At 28.4% G+C, this 21943-nt stretch overlaps 2 protein-coding genes across 3 annotated transcripts in view; one reads left to right on the top strand and one right to left on the bottom strand.

Moving 5' to 3' along the window:
* The first annotated feature begins 504 nt into the window (after nucleotides 1–504).
* The window catches only part of LOC107449168 (gastric triacylglycerol lipase), a 34852-nt gene continuing 13413 nt past the window's right edge, over nucleotides 505–21943 (top strand). The window contains exons 1-4 of one of the 2 annotated variants that reach the window (XM_016064618.4): nucleotides 505–1090; nucleotides 10152–10329; nucleotides 12636–12750; nucleotides 19392–19542. In XM_016064618.4, coding sequence (XP_015920104.1) covers nucleotides 944–1090; nucleotides 10152–10329; nucleotides 12636–12750; nucleotides 19392–19542 — 591 coding nt within the window. In that variant the 5' untranslated portion in view covers nucleotides 505–943. The remainder of the gene's footprint in view (nucleotides 1091–10151; nucleotides 10330–12635; nucleotides 12751–19391; nucleotides 19543–21943) is intronic. The other variant, XM_087156013.1, reaches the window with a different exon arrangement.
* Nucleotides 14902–18048, bottom strand: LOC147800912 (zinc finger protein 862-like). Its single transcript, XM_087156012.1, has one exon. It carries the CDS (start codon nucleotides 17719–17721, stop codon nucleotides 15685–15687), a length of 2037 nt encoding a protein of 678 aa, XP_087012138.1. The 5' UTR covers nucleotides 17722–18048; the 3' UTR covers nucleotides 14902–15684.

Genomic DNA, 21943 nt, shown 5'->3' with positions numbered 1-21943 from the left:
TTCATTATTAGATTTATTTGAAAATCATACTTTAGTTCTCATAAAGTATATTTCTCAAAGTTAAGTATTTACCCCATGAAAAATATAATTTCGAAATTAATAAAATACTTTAGAAATCTAAAAACAGACTAAAGTTTTGGTGTTTGTATGATTGGATGCCCCCCTTTGACTGCTGCATGCTTGTGTCCGTTGTTCATCTATCTGCACTTATAGGGCCTCCTGCCATCAAGTTTTCATAGATCACCCACTCCCCAGTTATTTTTAGCTTGACGCGACCCTGGACATTAAGTGACAAGCTTTTAAGAGCAACATTTGAAAAATAAACAGTTATAAATACACAAATTATTGATTGAAAAATTAAGATTGTTGAAGGCTCCGCTTTGAATCCTCATACGTCATAGCCTCATTCCTGACTTGGTGAAACCTGTTCACCTAGTAAATGAAACATTGGCGGAGGGATACACCGGAAATACAATTATTTTTTCCGGTTTTAGAAAACTTGTTATTTCTCCAGTAAGTTGTATTTATACTCAGTTCTTTGTGCTCTCATAATTTCTTTGTTGACATTTTACACATTTCTTTTATATTATTTGTTTCTGCAACGAACTGGGTACTCAGCTTTTTATTTATAAGTGTTTTGTCTTCTTTAAAGTTATTGTGGTAATATCTTGAAACATTCCCTTTTAAAATAACCCTTTAAAATCACGTGCTAAATAAGATTATGTTTACAAATTCCTCTGAAAATCAAGGACAGCATGTTATATATATGACGCAATGTCTTATTAATTTTCACTTGTCATATCAAACTTGCATTACTTGTGTCAGATAACTGCGATATCAATCGCAGCTGTCACGATTTCTTTTAGATTATGTTATCATATTTTAGACGTCAAAGCACAAATAAATGCATTTTTAACAGTTTGTTGTTCTTTTGTTAACAAGAATGAGCAACATGAGAGCATTTTTACTTCTCCTGTGTCTAGCTCAGTTATATGAGTGTTCAATAGATGACAATTTGGTATTTGACCCGGATAATTTTATAAATGATTTACTAGGGATCGGCCAAGATCCCGATATGAAATTGAATGTGGTTAGTATATTTTCGATAAGTTAAATGCCCAATTATTGATGTAGTATACTATAAAAGTAAATTTCCAATAATTTATATTTTTACTACAGCTACGTATGTGCCTGACTTAAATAATTGTACAATTTAGTTTGAATAATTATATGTTTAATTTACTATGGATCAACAAAGATCTTGATACAAAATTGAGTGAAGTTAATTAATGTTTTGATAAGTTAATTGATGTAGTATACAAATAAATTTCCGATAATTAAGAAAATTAATATTTCTATGTCTGTGATGCACTAATATTGGGAATATTTCTGTATAGTTATCTATGCCAAAACAATCTTCAAGTCTTGGTGAATTCTGGTCAGTGGCCCAGGGATATTTCCGTATCGCGAAGTCTTGGCAACTTCTGGGCAGCGACCCCTCGAGAAACTAAAATAACGATCACAGTAAGGGACCAACTTGAAATGTACAACTAGTAGCCATCCCCAGGCAAACATCTACACATGTTTTTTTTTTTTTTTTTAAATTTGCAAGTTTAAAATCTGTTTGGCACCTTGGCGATTGTAGTTGGCATGATATGGAAATACCCCCCACTGATCTGTTGTCCCAATTACAATCACCAAGGTGCCAAATGGATTTCAAACTTGCAAATTTTTTTATAAAAACGTTTAGAGGATGGGTATGAGTTATACCCTTTAAGTTGATCTCTTTCTCTAATGTTTTTTTATTTTCTCGTAGGCTACTGTGTAGGAGTAGAAAAAACTTGGCAATTATTCTACTGCATATCACAACTCATCCCAATGACCGGGAGAAACTAAAAAAATACATCCCAGAAAGGGAATGACTCAAAGAATACAACTTGTTGCCACTTCTTGACAGACCTCTACACTTTTTTAAATAAAAATTTGCAAGTTTAAAATCAATTTAGCGATTGTAGATGCTACAACAGATCACAATACGTTAATATCCCTCATATAATTGTACTGTAGATGATGTTTTGGTTATTTTGTGTTAGATTTCTAAGCGATTGGTCAAGATCCTGGGGAAATTCCCGTATCGTTATCGGTTGTTGAAAAATCGCCAAATCTTGCCAACTTCCGGGCAGGTGCCTATGAGAAACTATTAAACAAAACATCACGGAAAGAGACCAACTCGAAAGGTATAAGTTGCAGCCACCCCTGGGCAAACATCTAAATGTTTTTTTTTTTTTTTTTTAAATTTGCAAATTTAAAATCTATTAGGAATTTGGTAATTGTACAGGGTTCCCTCGGTCCTTAAAAACTGCTTAACTTTTATTTTGGAAAATAAGGGCCCTTAAAAGTACTTAATTTTGGTACAAGGTTTTTAAAAGTGCTTAATTTTTCAGCATAGTTGATAAGAAATTTTTCGGATCAATGTTTTAAAGCAAAAAGTTGTTCTTTTATCACCTAGAATTAGACCATGCACCGAGATTGAAGAATTTTTGAGAGACAGGAAGGGATGTCTGTATCGGAAATTAATTTTTTTACTAGAATCCATGAGGAAAACTATTTCCAAAAATCTTGAAAGAATTAAATAAATTTGTATAGTATTTCTGTGAATAATAAGTAATTGTAAATTTATGAAAAGCAGTAACATTTTTAAAATTCATGATTGTACTAAAAGTTAAACAGATGTGTAATAAACAGGGTTTGAAGAATTCTATCCCCCCTAGGTTTTACATCAAAAACCTGAGATTTATTGGGTTTTCGGGGAAAACCTCAAGTTTTTTCATTTTATTCCTGAGTACTAATTAAGAATGCATGATTTGCTCCTAACAACTGTTTATAACTTGTTTTGCTGCAATTTAAAAAATTTTTTAAAGTTTTAGATTGTTACATAAAAATTTAAATCTACTACGCCATAATCAAAGATCCCAAACTTTTTGTTATTAATGCCTATTAGAATAAAATTCAAACTTATATCTTAATAATCATTCAGGCTTGCAAATATTGTCTGGTCCTACTTTTGTGAGCCCTGTTAATTAATAGAATTTTATCAGTACTTACATTATAATAAAATTGTTTTCTATTATTTTGTTATCTATTTTAAGAAAGTTACATAATTAGCACTGTCACTGATTGTATATATTTATTCGATGATAATAAACAATTATACTATCTTTAAGGTCCTTAATTTTTCAAAAAAAGTCCTTAAAAGTGCTTAATTTTTGCTTTGTTAAAAGAGTGGGAACCCTGTTGTAGTTGGCACTGTAGATCATGATATGGAAATATCCCCAAGATCCCTATCATGGGGATTGCTGGCGCCCAATTTTTGAGGGAGACTAAATTATAATATTAGTACAAATGGGGCCGGAATAACCGGGTCGGTAGGGCACTGGGACCATGTCCAAGAGGTCGTGGGTTCGATCCCTGCCGGCCAAAGACTCCCAATGTAGTAAATGGTGACTGATGCACGTTAAATCTGGCCAGTCACAAAGTCCTCCATGTTTCCAGAACAAATCACACTTCTGGGGGTACTGATCCAGGACTTTCCTTGTCTTCTGGATTGGTTCAAAATTACAGGGCTATGGAGTTGAACATTAGTTGCCGTAAATCCAAAAATTGGGTTGACTGTTTAACAACTGATATAAAACAAAAAAATACACAGTGTAATAATTCTCTAAATTTCTCATATAAAATTATTAATCTTCAAAATATCTGCAAAAAGTTTAATTTCTTTCACCCATGCTGTTGAATTTGCTTTATTGTTTCTTCAAGAAAACCCTTCAGAGGCAAAACTTGCCTATAGTAATTTCACATTCCAAAATGCTCTAAGAAACACTTGTTTTGTGAAGGTAAGTGCTTTTTTTGTAAAGAAAAATAGAGCAAATATTGGACATTGGCTTATTCACAAAAAACAATTAATACAAAATTTCAAAGGAAAACAAATAAACAAAAGGTGCTTTCTGATTTGTCAGAAAAGGTTATAACAGACAATCCTTGAATTTCCTGCCGCACTGTGCTTTTAAAGAAAGTATCCATCCAAAATTTTTATTAGTTTCTCAAATTCCAAAAATATATCAGCAATTTCAGATTCAAGTTCTTTTGCATCTTTCTGAAAGTAACAAAGCAAATACAAAATTTACTTTTCAAAAAGAAATATTATTTTATAATCATATTGTTTTCTTTTTCTATCAGTATATGATTTGTTAACAATGCTTTAATTTTAGTTAAAATAAATTTCAAAAACATAAGATTGTTTTCCTTTTAATTAGCATGAAATAATGGGAACTTGTTAGATTGGTATTGATTTTTTTAATTAGTTAGTAAATTAGCTATTTTCTTCTCCATTCTGTTGCGTTTTTTATTTTTTTGAGATTTAAAATATTTCATAATTTTATCCACGAGACTTGTTAGAGCAAGATTTAAAATATATATTGCAATTTTATTGATTGAATGTTAATTTTTCTGATTTCAAAATTTTATGTATTTCTATATTTTTGTGACTTAATTTTCCATGTTAGTAATTTTGTCAATATTTAACTTAAAATTTTGTCAAATTTGAATAAAATTAAAAATTATAATATTGTTTGTTTTTCTCCTATTGATAAATTTTGATATTGATATATTTTTGATATTGATAAAATTGATATTGATATATTTTCTCCTATGATTTTTTTTTTTTATAAAAAGGTTCAAAATATTGTTTGTTTTTTTAAATTTTTCCAGTTTTAAAATTTTGTGATTACATTTGTGTTTTTGTTAGTTCATCTGCGCTTTCTTACTGTTTTTCTTTAAATAGTAGTTTTTTTAAATATTAAAAATTATATCACTTATTTTTTTTTCTTCTTATATCCTATAAAAACTTAGAAATTTTTTATAAGTCATTTTTAAAACATTAAAGTATTTCTGTTTAAGACATAGGGTGACCCGGGGTAATTCACGATCACTCTGTTTCTGGGGTAAATAATGATCACCTAAGTTTTATTTTAAAAAAATTATTTTAATTTGAGACATGGACAAAAATGCTTGTACACTTTACTAAAGTATAACTACGTTTACTTAATAATAAGTTTTTGTTTAATCTAACAAAATAAGTATCTTTTAAACTGCTTTCTGTATTTTCCATTTCAAAGATGGGTTTCAAAATGTGCATATTTCTGCAAAGATCCCCCTCATTCTCGTAATGATAAATATTTTGAGTTACTTTCTTTTTCTTTGATATAAAAGTAGTGTAAGCTTTTGTTTAATTGTTTCACATCAACTGTAAATTTTATAATTGATTACTATAGGAAACTATATCAAATGTTGCCCCCTACATATGGGATAATTATTGATCACTGGGGTAATTCCTGATCATTGTAATTTCTTCTTATAAATAGTATATAAAATAGCTTATAAATAGCTAATTGTCTTTTCTTAAATAACAGTTCATATTTATTAAGTGGAATTTTTGTTTTGAACAAAATTTGTTTTTAACTGTATACAAGACTGTATTCTGATTTGCACCATTTCTGGTTTGTCTTACCTTGCTTCTATCTTAATTTTATGTGTGTACATCGTTAGAATAATTTTTAAGTTAATAAATTAGCCTAGTATAACTGTTAGAATAATTTTTAAGTTTATAAATTAGCCTAGTATAAATATGGTGAGAAATTATAAGCCGAAAAAGGATACTAAGCTTCTGGTAAACAAAATTAGTGAATTTCTTTTAGTGATTGAAAATTAAAATTTCAATGTGAGAGCTGCTGCCAGAGCTGTTGGCATACCTTACTTAACTTTACACTTTCCCTTAATGAAGTTAAAAAATCCAGCAAAAGTAACCCAAAAAATCCAGCAAAAGTAACCCATGTGGGAACTCTCTTATATTTCAGAAGAACATGAGAATGAGTTGGCTAATTGCCTAAAATGTATGTAACGATGCAAAGATTTTTGAAAATTTAAGGCGTTAATCATTCTTCTTGCTTTTAAATAAATTGTTTTATTAGCTGCTTAAAGATATCTTTTTGGTTTATTTTTTGATCTTGATGTCTTATTTGTTAATTACCATTATATAATTATTTTCAAACAGCCCCTTTACAATAAAAACTGGTGATCAGCAATTACCCCAAAAGTGATCAGGAATTATCCCAAAAGTGATGAAGACCAGGGGTAATTCCTGATCACTAAAAATTTAAAATCTTTTAAATTCTAATTAGATTTTCAAACAAAAGAAGTTGGCATAGGACTCATCTCATATAGCCTCAAACTTCCAATAAATATTAAAATTCTATTTTGAATAGTTTTTTCACAAAATAGATATTTGCGTTTTTTGATCAGGAATTACCCCAGGTCACCCTATCACAATAATTTTATTTTAAAGTTTTGGAGATTCATTAAATTTTAGTAATTTTTAAGTTTTAGTGATCAATCTTTTTTGGTAATATATTAGATAACCCAGAAATTAATATTGTTTTTGTTACATTAAATTGTACAATATATTTTATAACTACACTTGAAAATGTTCACAGATTAGCCTTGTTTTTATAAGCATAAATATATAATTTTTAAATGTTACATTATCTTAGCTTTCCTGCAAAAATAAATTGGTGTGAGCAAAATGTTCTAAAAAAGTGTAAGATAAAATACAGCATTACGAAATCCATTTTCCAATTATTTTTAAAATTGGTTAAATAATGTATTTATTGAACAAATAAATATAAGTTAGATAAACTTTTTTTTTATCATTTTAAGATACATTCTGCTTGTTACAATCAAAAGCATAACTGATAATGAAGTGCTATTTTATGTTTTATACTTTTTTTTTCTCTTTATGTTTAGAATTTTTTCTGTTAATCAGTGTTTTCAAATTTGTTATCAATTCAGTTATCAAATTTCTATTGTATTATGATTTTATTTATTTTTGTAATATTTTCAAAATGCCTTTTTTATAATTGAAAACATTTATAATAAAAGATATACAGAATTCATTTACAATATTTTCCTTGTATTTAATTTCATTTAATTCTGCACTATGTTAATAAGCAAATTTCAGGCCACTTAGTGGGCTAACTGGGACATTTTTGGGACAGTATACGTGTACCAGACTACCTTTAAAAATGACAAACAACAGACTAAAAAATTTATAATTTGCTCTACTTAAGCACATTACTGGAAAATTTTATTGCAAAAAAATAATAATTAATAAAATGTATTATTTTTAATTTCAGAATAACTTCATTCAGAAAAAAAATTTCTTGCAATTTTTTTAGTAGAATTCTATTAATATAGGACACTATAGTAGAATTCTATTAATAATAAATATTTATATCAAACAGTTATCTGTTGCTAAGACAGATAACTGTTTGATATAAATATTTATATACGAAATTTTAATGATACTTTTCATTCTAAAAATAATCAGTGTCAATTAGTCAATATTCTTTCATACCAATATTTATTTAAAATATTGCTGTTTTAAAATATTGCATTCTGAAAAAAAAAAGCTCTAGCAATTTTTCTAGTAGAATTCTATTAATAATGGATCACTTAGCAACTCATAACTGTTTCATATAAATATTTATTTACAAAATTTTAATGGTACTTTTTATTATAAAAATAATCAGTATCAATTAATTAATATTCCTTCATAGCAATTTTTCTAGTAGAATTCTATTAACATTGGAGTACTTAGCAACTCATAACTGTTTGGTTAAAATATTTAGGAAATTTTAATGGTTCTTTTCCTTATAAAAATGATCAGTATTAATTAATTAATATTCTTTCATACTAATATACAGTGGTACCTCGAGATACGAGTGCCCTAACATACGAGTTACTTGAGAAACAAGCTGTCGAGCGAGTGAAGTTTTGTTTTGAGATACGAGCGACATTTGAAATACGAGGAACGGCCGTGCAAGTCCTTCTTGTCCCTGCAGCCAATGGATCAGTAGGTGATTTCTAATTTTGAAAAGCTGTACACTAAGCACCTGTTCTGGCGCTGCTTTGTGGTGACAGAGAACACAAACCTCACCCTTCGAGAGTACTGGAAGGACCACTTTAACATCGTAATATGCCTCAGAATTATTGATTAGGCCTGGCTGAGTGTTAAAATGAGGACCTTGACCTCTGCATGGAAGAAGCTGTGGCCTGAGTGAGTCTGTAGCTTCGAAGGATTCGAATCTGAAGTGCCAGTGGAGGAGGAGATTGTGTCTCTGGGAAAATCTATGGACCTGGTGATGGGTGAGAGAGACGTGAACGAGCTCGTCGATGAGCACTCTCAGGAACTGACGACCAAGGAATTACAAGAGTTAGAGTCGCAGCAGCGTTCGGGGGTTCTGCAAGAAATTAGTTTCGAGGAAGAGCCAGAGGTGGAGGAGGTTATCTCTACAAGTGAGATAAAAGAGTTCTTGGGAATGTGGGAGAGAATTTCACAGTTTGTGGAAAAGAAACACCCCGAAAAAGTTGCAACTGGTCGTGCATCGGAGCTATTTAATGACACTTGACTAACTTATTTCTGCAGCATTCTGAAAAAGAGGAAGAAACAAACCTCCTTGGACAATTTTTTTTAATCCGGCTAAAAAAGCAAAGACCAGTGAAGAGAAAAGCAGTGACTAAAATTAAGCATGCAGTAGCAATTAAGTTGTATGTAAGTTGCATTTAAGTGACCAAAATACAAATATGTATGTACACTTTATAAAACCAGTTTTTTTTTTTTTTTTTTTGCTTTACATTCTCTTTTATTGTGTTTTTATACAATATTTGTGATTTATAAATACATTTTTCTTATTCAAAAACACGTAACAAAAATAATTGGGGGTAGCATTTTTGGGACTGGAACGGATTAATGGCATTTCAATTGATTTCAATGGGGAAAATTGCTTTGAGATACGAGCAAGGTTACGGAAGGAATTAAACTCGTATCTCGAGGTATCACTGTATATTTAAAATTTGCTGTAGGGAGAATTCCTTTATTTCTTCTACCTTCAAATTGTTTTTATCTTTAATTAAACCAGAACAAATATTCTACTAAAAAACAATCACTTTCTCTTACTTACATTTTTCTGAATTTGAAATAGTATAATTATTAATTATAAGATAATTTTTCTGGTATTTCACATGTAGAAATAATCTCTTTCCCTTAAATTTTTTTTTTTTTTCAAATTTTAAATAGTGCATTTAATTGTTATAAGATAATTTTTCTTGTATTTCACATTAAATGAGATCAAGCGAATCTTAAATTTAGATTTATTTTCAAAGAATTTAATTAAGATTGAATTAATGTTGAATGTATGAAATATAGAATTTATGAAATATTCTTATTCAGAGAAAGTGCATTTTTCATGTATTTCACATTAAATGAGATCAAATTAATATTAAATTTAGATTTATTTTCTGAGAATTTAAGATTAAATTTATGTTGAATATATGAAATATCGAATTAATGAAATATTCTTATTCAGAGAAAGTGCGTTTTTGTGTCTGATTTCACAACTTAATTATAGTTAGCAGTAATTAATTAGCATAATTGAAGTCACCCCCAGAAACTATTAAGATTGACACTTATTACTTGAAAATCCTATTATAAGAAAGAAAGTTATTCAGGGTGATATCTGTTTTTTTTTTTGTTTTTTTGTTCACTATACATCTGTTCATTAGATGTCCCTCTACATGTTTGAACTAAAATAAATAGTTTTGCCAGGTTTTAATGATATTTAGAAAGGAAGTTGATCAGTAGATTAATCTGGCATCCTGTATAAGTTGATCATAAGCAGATAGTTTATAAACATTAACCTTTTTATCAGTTTCCAAGACTGAAATAAAAATGCTTTGTCGCATTCCCTGTAAATGTCTCTTTAAATATTAAATAAATTACCTTGAGTTAAAAGGAGAAAATAAATGTTTTTTTAACATATGCCGCACTTTCTTCCATGTACCCACTTTACCCCACCTGACCCTACTGAAGATTTTGGTAATCTAGAGTGGGTATTTTCTAATTACTTTGAATAATCGAGGTTTTACTGTATTGATTTGTCTGTTTTTCTTTAAATGTTTGTGTGTTTTTGGTAAGAAATTTCTTTTTCTTATAAAAAATTTATTAGATTATAAGAAAAATTTTCTTTCTTTTTTTTTAGACTGAACTAATCTCTAGTAAAGGTTACCCTGTTGAAGAATATATTGTTCAAACAAGAGATGGTTATCTTCTTGGAGTTCAAAGAATCCCCCGGAAGGGAAAGAAAGTTGTTTTTTTACAACATGGGCTTCTATCTTCTTCAACTGATTGGGTCATAAATTTCCCTCAACAGAGTTTAGGTATAATTGTTATTTAAAATTGCTTATGCCAAAAAGCATTTTTATTTATGTATCTGAAAATTTAATTATCTTGTAGTTATAAGTTCTTTTGTGGTCTGATGTATAATATACAGTAGAAGGTCTACATTATGCAATTCTATAAACTGCAAATCTCCATGAAATGAATTAACTTTACAATCTTACTTACATACTTTCTTTAAGTAGAGCAATTATTTCAGCTTGTATTGTAGTGTTTGACATTCTTGCCTTGTAAAACTTCAACTTTTAACATTTGATTTGAATTTTTGACCAAAAAGCTTTGCAGATAAATTAAAAAAATTTCTATAGTGTTATGAGAATCTTTCAGGTAAATACAGTGGTTTTTGCTGCTGGGGTTATGGGTAGTCATTGCCTCACATATAGTTTTTGCAAGCAAATAATACACTAATATACTAAAGCAAATAACAGCATGAATGAAACAGAAATGGACACACTATAGTTTTGAGGGTATACTTTGTGCTACATAGACTAAAACAACATGAATAAAGCAGAAATGGACGCACTATAGTTTTGGTTTTATAAACAAGAACCTTCCTCTGTCCTTAGTGTCTAATGTACCAGTGAAGGTAGTTTAAAAATTAATAATAAAAAATTTTCATGTTATCAAGAGTAAATGTATTAGCTATGGTATCTTTAAAGCAGGGTTCGTGATTTTTTTAAAAAAAAATCAAAAAAGTCAGATTTTTTTGATTTAAATCAGATTTTTTTGATTTAAATCAGATTTTTTTTACTTTTATTCAAATACACTGTAAGAACTTTCATTTATGATTAAAAAAACTTTGTAAATGTTTAATCAAAATTAAATTAATATTAAAACTATATTATCACAATATTTTAGAAGCTCTAACTTACTAAAGTAATTTTTCATTTTAATACATAGCTTTGAATGAATTGCAACCATTCTGAAATAAATGCATAATTGAAATTTAAAGACTAGATGAAGTAGAAAATTTGAAGAATACTTCAGGGGTCTGTCTAGGTTTTTCTGAGAGATACCTATTTTGTGAAAATTTAGACATAATTTGTGAAAATTAAAAATCATATTAAAAAATCAACACAAAAATATGGATTTATTGTTTCTTACAAGACACTAAAATAAAATTTGACGAAAAAGTATTTTTCTAAAGTTGAATTTGTGAAGGTAACGCTAAGCGGTAGTAAATTTGGCTTGGATGGACCCCTGTTCTATGACTATTAAAACAAAGTTTCAATTAGTAAACCATAATTTTAATTTAAAATTGTGATTTCTTTTCTTTTTATCTTGATTTTTAAAATGACCAAATAAATGTAACATATTGTGTTTATAAATGTAGACATTCATCAAAAAATAAATATTTAATCTATTTATTTTTATATTAAAATAATTATTTTTAATTCTATATCAAAATAGATAAGTTAAGCTAAAAAAAAAAATTTTAAATTCTATGTACTCATTGGAAATTTTTTTCACAAAATTTCTTTATAGAAAATCAGATAATGTCAAAAATACTGTAAACATATTATAACCCTACTGCTAACATAACCCTACTTCTTCAAATAGACTTTGAAGAAAGGAATGACACTATATCAGGAGAAAAATATCTGAATTCATCAGCCTTTTTTTTTTTTCTTTTTCTATTTTTGGCATATTGGGGTAATTTCTTTTTAATATAACCTCAAGCTTCAGAAATATACATTTTCTACCAATAAAATATAATGTCGATTTTAATTCCACGCTTTTTCATTCAAAAGGTGGAATTTTAATTAGCATTATTTGTATTATTTTTTTAAAAAAATCATGCTTATTATTAACTTTATACAGCTATGTAAGTCTATATTAAGACAGCATTAAATGTTTACTTTAATCTGTGCTTTCAATCTCAAGAATCAAAACATTTTTAAAAATGTAATTTCAAATGTGTTGGAATTTAACAAACACCAAGAACGAAAGTAATTTCGTTAACTAAAATTAATTAATGCAGCAATTTATTTAAAATAAATTTTAAAACTAAGAAAACAAAATAATAGAAGTATCAATAATTTAAAACACTGTTTTTTAACTTTTAAAATCAATATATATATATATTTAAAAAAAATTAGTTGATTTAAATCAATGATTTTTTTTAAAAAATCATTTGATTTAAATTGTGATTTAAATCAAGCTGATTTAAATCAACAAACCCTTCTTTAAAGTGCTGCACAAATTAGAAAATAAGATTTTAACCTCTTCTCCCCTTTCTAGATGGAATGCCATTTTAAAATTACTTACAAGCATTTCCATTTTTCAGCATATATATTAGCAGATGCTGGATATGATGTTTGGCTTGGAAATATAAGAGGAAACACTTACTCAAGAAAACATGTGAAATATTCTCCTAAATCAAGGGAATTTTGGGATTTTAGGTGAAAAGTTTTTTTTAATTTTAATTATACTATCAATATTAAGTTATAAAATATAACAATACATTATATATTAAGGTTTTCAGTTTTGCAGTTTATTTTTACTTCAATCTGCATGGAATAATGAATTTTAAATAAAATGTTTTTATGATTTTTTTTATTTATTATCACTTAATGTTGTTATGTAAACATGTTTTCTAATTTTTTAAAATTTTGACGTAATTAATGAGTATGATTAGCCTGTAATAATTACTCTGTTCTCAATCTTAATAGTCATAGTGATATATTATATATTTTATTGGTTGTTATTAAACTGGTAAAGATACCAAATTATATTAAGTTTGCTTTATCATTAAATTTAAATTTAATTAAACATTTTTAGAATTTTGTATATCTAAGTTACAATATTAACAAGATTCAGGATTTAATGAGGCAAATTAAGTCTTTTGTTTAGTACGATTTCCTCCACCTTATGAAAATCTTATTTTTCACTCAAAAACTTATAAAAGCCTTAATTTATATTCTACACACTTCAATCACATTAAAATTGCTCTACTTATCTTTCTTGCATAATATGAATAATTATTAGCAATCTGTCAAGTAAAATTAAAAAATTCTTGTGTATTAAAAAATCAGCATACCTAAATATTTAATATTTCAGACATTTTATTATTCACAAATTGAAGCCTAAAACTTTCCATGAATATTTTTCTTGTTTAAGTTATGAAACTGACTTGTGAACTTGTGGTCAATATTTACTGGCATTCTTTTAAAAAAAATCTTTAATGAGAAAAGAAAGGGGGGGAAAAATGATTTTTTATGTTTTAAACTTGTAAATCAGGAAGAACTTGATTCCATATTGCTGAACTTTTAATTTCGACATTTACATAGCTGCCAACTGTTCAGAAATTTTCGGATTTGTTCCTAATTTTTAAATCAAATCTGAAAATCTGATATTTTTATAAAAATCCGAATTTTCTTAAAATTACTTTATATTTGCTTTTAAACCAGTCTCTTGTTCTGATCGCCACAAGCGCGTTTCTGTGATTATTGTGCCGAAGTAATTTTTAGTAGCTTTTTATTAGAAAATACTATTCCAATAGCTATTACTGATCATTTCACTAAATTGAATCTTAAACAACTATTATTATTTTTTTAAAAAATGTATTGTAGCATCAGAACACTTGCATCAGAAATATTTGTTTATGATGTAGATTATTATTTACCTGTGTTTTATAATTTGGAGAAGAATAATTATATATTAATAGGTAATGGTTGTTTTTAAATTATTATACTGGTATTCCTAATTATAAAATATTAATATTATAAATTTCCCACAAAAGGTAGTGTTTGTAGTTTTGTTTTACTAATTTACATAAGGTATTTAAACATATGTTTATTAATGTTATTATTTAATAGTTAAATTTTTGTCTTACTCTCGTAATTGGTGCATATAATTTTGTTGCATATAGTGTTCCTAATTTTTGATTCCTAAGGTTGGCAGCTATGCATTTATGATTTTTTAATTATGTAATTAAAATAATTTTAAGGAGAAGAAAAATGCAGTTTTTAAACAAATTTCAAAATTCCTAAGTTCTTCAATTTTAACACTTTTACTTAAATCATAAGTAAAGTAAAAGCTTTATTTCTATACATTTTTATGTAGATCTATTATAGATCAAACTTTAATTTAAAATTTATAATATTTTTGATGAATATTTTATTGTATAATAATTTAAAAGAAGGAAAACTGAATAATATGGAATGAATTTCTGATTGTTACACATATGATTTGGTTTTTATTTTAAAAGTCATAAATCTAGTTTTTTGTTTGTTATTATTATTAAATTGCTTGAAACAGAACTTGGCTTTCAAAAGTTAAACTTTTTTATTTAAGAGTTTTAATGCTTTATTTCATGTCATAGTACTATGTTATTGAATGCTTTGAATTTACTGTAATTTTCTAGTTGTTTTTTTTTTTTATGTCACTTTAAAGAAAATTGTTTAAAGATGGAACTTAGTCAAATTATGCTGAAAGTACATGGAAATACTTTTCAGAAGTTCAAATGCTGTTAATCTTTCATAAAACTTTTTGTCATCTGTAAAAAGTAAATATTAAAGATTTCTATACCATTTTTCTTGACTGCACAGGGGTAGAAATTAAAAAAAAAAAGTACTGGTCCATGGGACCAGTAACTAAAACATTTTACTGGTCCGCACAAAACTTTACTGGTCCGTCAAGTTTAAAAATAAGTAAACAAATAAGCGGAAACAAAATAATTATTTCAATTTTGAATGATCTTTCATTCTCTAAAATTAAAGGCTTAATCCTAAAATCCCCTTGACAAATTCAGCCTCTCTTGTCTCAGAAGTCTGCAGTTTGTATAGACTTACCTTTTTATATGTAAATGCAAAGAAGATAATAGAATAAGATATGAATTTTATAATATTATAATTAAGTTATTAAATTCCATTAATGTTAGCATTAATATAATTCAATCAGTATTTCTATTTCTTTTTTTAAAAAATAACAAGTGAATATAAGTTTGAAAATAGAAACAATTTTCAATTTATGGTATTTTTTTTATCCAAATAAATTTACTTGAACCAAATTATAAACATGTAATAATCAATTTTAAAAATGTCTATATCGCTTGAATTAAATAATATACACTCTAAAACAAGATTACTTTTACTTAAAACATAATATAATTTGATGTGGTGTTCTACTTTGAGTAAAATTTCGAAATTTAATTTTTTTGATTTAAATCAACGATTTTTTCCTTTCTTAAAAAGGAACCTTACCTTCTTTCTTAAATCAGGAAACCCTGAATTAAATACCTAGAGTTTTTCAAAACTTGATGAAAAATATCAATAAAATTTATCTAGATTAACAATTTATTTGCATCATGTAAAAAAAAGTAAGTAAAATATAGTCTATTTTCTGAAACAAGCTTTTTTCCTTTCACCACTTTCTAACCATAAGGCAACTGCTGGTGTAGGATCAAATAAGTCAATGGTAGGACTGTCAAGATTTATTCTCATCAAATCATTCAATGATTCTGTGGACAAGCAGCTACGCCAGTCAGACTTGGTTTCATTCATTACACTAAAACCTCTTTCACATTCTGATGATGTGCTTGGCAAACTTAATAATATGTCAATTACTGCCAAGATTTGGGAATGTCCAATATGATGTTGAACATTAATGTCTTTCCAGGTTAAACTGTTTGGCTCATCCCTTCTTGAATAAAGTGCCTTTTTTAGTGTTTTCCACTCAAATAAGATATCAGATGTTTCAATGCCAAATTTTTTGAGGATACTGGCGTAATTATCAAGCACAGCATTTATTTCAGATTCTCCGAAATCTTTTGGGCAAGGTTTCAAGGGCCATTCCTTTAAAGATAAAAGTTTACTTACAGAAAGTAAGCTTTGATCAATATCAACAAACCGTTCTTGCAACTGTTGAATTATGGTATCGATGAATTGGTGAAAATGTCTTTCTTTTCCTTTTATATTCTCGTTTCTCTTTTTTTTGTCGTCAGAGAATTTAAATTTGCTCATTTTATCATTAATCTTTGCCGTATCTTCTTTGAGGTCTTCCAAAGACTCTTGCACAACTCTTACACATGTATATGCATGAAATAATGTTGTTGTTCTATCTTGGAGTGTTATTGACACTTTCTGCAAGCAGCAAACAATTTCACTTAGTTCTAAAGCAGCATGAATCAGTGAAGGTGTAGTCAGTGCTTTAAAGAGACCCAAGGAAACAGCAGCAGAATCAGTTTTTGATCTCAGGGAACAGTTTTCTAACTGTAATTTTACAGCCTCATACAATTCCCAAAAATTATTCAGGGCCGTGTTTAGATGGGGCACCCAACGAGTTCCACCAACTCTGGTTGGAACAAGCTGTTTAAGCTTAAGTGATTCACAAGCTTCTTTCAGCTCTGCTCTGTTCAGAGGACTGTAGTGATAAAATTTGTAAAGTTTGAAGAGCATGTCTTCGACATTTTGATACACTTTAAATTTTTTTAAGGTATTTTTGAATGCAAGTTCCAACCTATGAGCCATACAATGGAGTCCAATGACTTCAGGTTGTTCATTTTGAATCCTCTTAGTGACTCCAGATTTGCAACCTTGCATGGTTGCAGCACCATCTGCTACAAAGCACAAAAGCTTTTCAAAGGGCTTTTCTGAAACCTGAAAGGTCTCAGAGCATACATTCTTTAGAGCTAAAAATATAGATTCAGCATCTGCTTTTTGAAGCGAAACTATATTTAAAAATTTAGTGCAAATTTCTCCCTTCTTGCAAAATACTATGTAGACCAACAACTGTTCTAACACTGCACTGTCTGTTGATTCATCACATAGTAAGGAGAAACATTTAACTTCCTTCATATCACAGCGAAGTTGCTCATAAGATGCTTTTGATATATATTTTATGAATTCCCTACATGCTTTATCATTTTGATAACTTTCTCCAATGTCGATATTTTTCATAATATCCAGTTTACACTGCCATACAAAATCTGTAAACGGTCTGGAATGCTTAGCCAGAGCATGAGCAGTACGAAAAAGATTATCAAGTCTTTCTTTCTGACATTTTTGAAGAGACTGTAAGGCTCTACTAGCTGGTGACGTACCAGGTGCTTCTTTAGATCTTAGCATATTTGAAATTTTATCATGTTGACTACTGGATGCATGGGCTTTCACAGAGTCTATCTTAAAATTTGAAGTTCCTGTGTAAAATGCAGATTCTTTATCAGAATGATTTGAATTTCTGCAAATTTTACAAAACATTTGATCATTTTCCTTGTCATATTCCAGCCACGGAAATGTCTTTAACCAAAGTTCTTGAAACTTTCTTGTTCTCTTTTCCTTATCGTATTTTTTATCACTCGCATTCTTATTTGATTCGTCAGTAGTTTTCACCTTTTTCGTAGGCGGTTCTTTACCGATGCCGTACCGCCACATTTTAAACTTGCAGCAATGCTTAAAAAAAATTATAAAGCGAATTAATAAAAAAGTAAATCTACGATAGATCAAAATAATATTGAATGCACCAAATCACACGTGGCCCCGATTCTTCCGTTTATCTTTCTCCTCTCCGATGCTGCTAACGCATGCGCAAAACACGGAAGAAAGAAAACCTCTGACGATTGGGAACGAAGAGAGAGCCCGAAATAACGAATCATCAGGCCGCGTCGTCGATTGACAATGACGTCATGAACCAACCCCGCTACCCCCCCTATTTCTCTCCTTCAGCGCTGATGTAACGCATGCGCAAAACAAGATTTAACTTCGCCTTCCTCACGCGCGCTTGCTTCCTTTTTTTACGGATGGTGCACGTCATGAACCTACCCCGCTACCTCCCCTATTTCTCTCCTTCAGCGACTCTCCATGTGACGCATGCGGGAACAAGATTTAACTTCGCCTTCCTCAGGATCGCGTGCTAGCTTTATTTATTTTTTTTAATTTTTTTTTTTACGGAGATCTCGCACGCTAGTTTTTTTTTTTTTTAAACGGAGATCGGCGGATGGTGGTCCGGCGGACCACTGTTTATTATTTTATGCTGGTCCGACTCTGATTTTAGTGGTCACGGACCAACGGACCACCGTTAATTTCGAGCCCTGCTGCAGTTAGGTACATAAAACTGAGAAAACTAGAAAAATCATACCTAGGAAAATTCATACTTCTTTGTTTAAAAAAAAAAGAAAATTTCTGTTGATTATAATGCCGTGTGCCTTTAATTACATATTAAATCTGGGGGGAAAAAGTTGCAGGTTTTTGAACTTTACTATTCAAACTAAATTTTTGAATGTCCTGATTTCAATTACCATTAAAAAAAGGAAATTTAGCCTTAAAAAATCCATTAAAAAAACCTCGCATTTCATCATAGTTTAGCTGTGAGAATCATGTACAATGTCATTATTGTATTTTAAAAAACCACATTCGCAAACTTGTTCAGTGTTTATGGCAGCAACACTGGGACCTGCAAGGTGAAAACAAATTACATTCTGCTAAACCTACTTTGGAGCCTTGGCCTGCACTGCACATGCGCAGGGCAGATGTCAAACTCACCCGCTTGCGAGTAGGACATACTCGACTTACTCACCTTCATTTGCTATTTGGAGAACCTCCTCCCGAATGCAACGTTTTGCTCACGATTCATCACATTTTAATACTTTGTCCATGTTTTAACCAGCTTCGCCTCACCTTTTTTGGTAGCTCCATTTTATGCATAAAAGACTTGTTAGATGAAAACCATCATCCTAACATCTTTGCTTTTCTTCGCACTATTGGTATTTTAAACAGTATATAAGAGATTTATCATGCTAACCATTTTTATCAAGTTTTATCCACATATGAAAATACTTGCATTTACACTGTTTTAGAATTCTCATAATTTTTACTATACTTATTGATTGTGTAATTGTACTCTATTCTACCTTTTAATATGTTTTTAAAACCGTGTGTCTGGCGCAGCATGTCCTCTCTGGACCTTGTGCCATTAAAACTTACATTCAATTCAATTCAGTCATTATTGTATTAGATTGAACTCTATTTACAAGTAATTTATTTCCTTTTTTTAGAAGTTATTTGAAAAAAATTAAGCGTGTAACATATAATTTATTATTTTTAAGTTTTGATGAGATGGCTGAGTATGATCTGCCAGCTATGATTGATTTTGCTCTAAACGTTAGTGGTCAGAACGAACTTTATTTAATTGGTCATTCCCAAGGCACAACTACATCTTTTGCTCTGCTTTCAAGTAAACCAGAGTATAATAAAAAAGTAAGAGCATTTTTATGGTCATTACAATAAATTTATAAATTGCTTCATTCTAATTTCTTATTCTTCTTAGAAATTTTAAAATGATTGAAAATTTATTTAGAGATTATTCAGTCAAATACCAGACAGTATTTGTTATTCAGTTAAAATTACTATTCTGTGCATCCTTAGAAACGATTTTAAATTTGTTATATTATGTTTGTGTTATTATCCTTTGCTTTCAAACCTCAATTTATAAGGTTGCTGAATCTAAAATTACATGATCTTAAAAACTTTGCTTTTTATCTGTCAAATGAATTTAAACATCTGTTTATTATGGAGCATTTCTCTGTGATTTCAAATGTATAAAAAATATTATTGTAACAGGAAAATTTTTTTTAGAAACATATAATTAAAAACTTCATACTATTGTACAGGGTTGATATGATTTAATTTGTGATTAAACTCATTTAAAAAAAAAAGGCATTTGTTTAAACTATTGATTTTAATCTAAAATATTTTTGTATAGTAGTATAATTTATAAATAATTCTAAAGGTTGCGATTTTTTTTAGTCTTGTATCATTTATATTGAATTTTGTTTTTCAACAAAATAATGAGATGGGATAAATTATAATTTGATATGTAAAATAGACAAATAAATGAGAGACTAATTAGGCATTAAAATGGTGTTAAACTTTTCAGTTATAACTATCCAGTAGCAGCATGTAAGATAACTTTCTGTTTAATAAGCATATTTCAATTATACCCATTTGATTTTATACTTATATAAATAAAAGAATTTATAATACTTATTAAATGTGTAGTTTATATTTCTAAATAATGAAAGACTTATTCCTCTAAAAGTAATTTAGAATAAGTAATTTTTTTATATTAATTGATCTAAATAATAATAATTTATTCTTCATTTACTGTTGAATTTGATTTTTGTCTTTATAAAGTATACAGAGTGTTAAGCTTTTCTAAAAGTAGCTATGATTTTATTCATTCTGAGGTTAGTTTGTAATAATTATCTTACAATTTTAACCGTTATTAATATTTTTACATAAAAGTGTTAGAAATATTAAATACTTTAGTTATTATTTCTTTAAGTAATGTTTGTTAATCATTATTTATGCTTTATCACAGTTTTAATTGGTAAAATTATAAAAAACCATGATTTAAATCAAAAATATCACATTTAAATTTTTAATAAAATCAAAATATGCACTGAAAACAAACAAAAGGCATAGTTAAAAAAATTCTTGCCCAATTTCAATGAACACATAGTTTTTTGTGCTTCCTGTATGAAACCCAAAAATTAAGTATTATAATAAGAATTTTTTTTTTTTACATTTGCTTAATCATTTCTTGAACATTAAAAAAAAAAAAAAAAATTGCTATAATAAATAAATCTAGTGCAGTTATAGTAATGCTCTTTAAAAGCAGGTTCTTTTCAATAGCTGTTTAGCAACTTATAAGTTTGTGAATTAGTTTTTTTTAAGCTTAATTACCAGCTCTTTCTGAACTATAGTCTGGTGCCCTTTTTGTTTTTTTTTTCCTTAATTAAAAATGAGAGAAAAGTAAGAAAATTTTCTCAAGGAGCAAAATGCTTAAAAGATGATTTTCCAGTGAAATTGAGTTTGACTAACTAATGTTTCTAAAAACTAAATGAAGATAAAAGATGTTATGGTTTATACAGAAATATATATATATAACTCAATTATTAACAAATTCTCTTTCAAAAGTGCATGTGGAAATACCTTTGAGAAACTTTCTAATAGCAACTATTATTTCTTGCAGTTATTGTCATAATAGTCTTTGTTTCATATATTTGTATAATATTGTTCATACAATTTCCATACCAAAAGTCTGATCAAATGGAAATAGATGCTCAGATGGTATGACACGTTTTCAAAAATATCACCTCATTCCCTAATTTTAAAAAATGAATTGCCTTCAAACCTTTGTTTTAATTATAAATGAGCTAGACTCTTCAAATTTTGTTCTATGGATCATAACTGACGAGAATATCATGTTGATTTAGTGGGTGGTTCAAACTAAAAACACAGATGCTTGCAAATTATTTGGCTTAAATTTATTTTGGTAGAAGTACCTTATGCAAATGATTTTAATCTGTTTCTTATACTTAATCTGTGATGAAAATTATTGTGGTGAGTCACCACAATAATTTTCATAAAAGATTAATGTATCACCACTGGTGGCGCATTGTTGAGAGGTGGGCAAGTGAAGACTTAAATATATAAACACCTCTGTTACCTAAACCGTTATTTCAGTATTTTATTTTCAAACAGAAATGTATAACAAAGAAGTTATTTTAACTGCTTCTTTTTATGACAATTTTATGAGTTAGCTAAATATACTGCATAAGGACATAGTTTTTCCTAAGAATAGGAAAGGGCATGG

The sequence above is a fragment of the Parasteatoda tepidariorum genome, chromosome 12, assembly GCF_982258835.1.
Source record: "Parasteatoda tepidariorum strain Cologne lab strain chromosome 12, Ptep-v5.0, whole genome shotgun sequence".
Taxonomy (NCBI): Eukaryota; Metazoa; Arthropoda; class Arachnida; order Araneae; family Theridiidae; genus Parasteatoda; species Parasteatoda tepidariorum.
Note: the sequence above shows the minus strand (reverse complement) of the source record. Positions and strands in the feature narration are given on the sequence as shown.

Bases quoted from the DNA above. Each gene is read 5' to 3' on its own strand.
- LOC147800912 (XM_087156012.1), bottom strand. From the start codon at position 17,721: ATGTGGCGGTACGGCATCGGTAAAGAACCGCCTACGAAAAAGGTGAAA.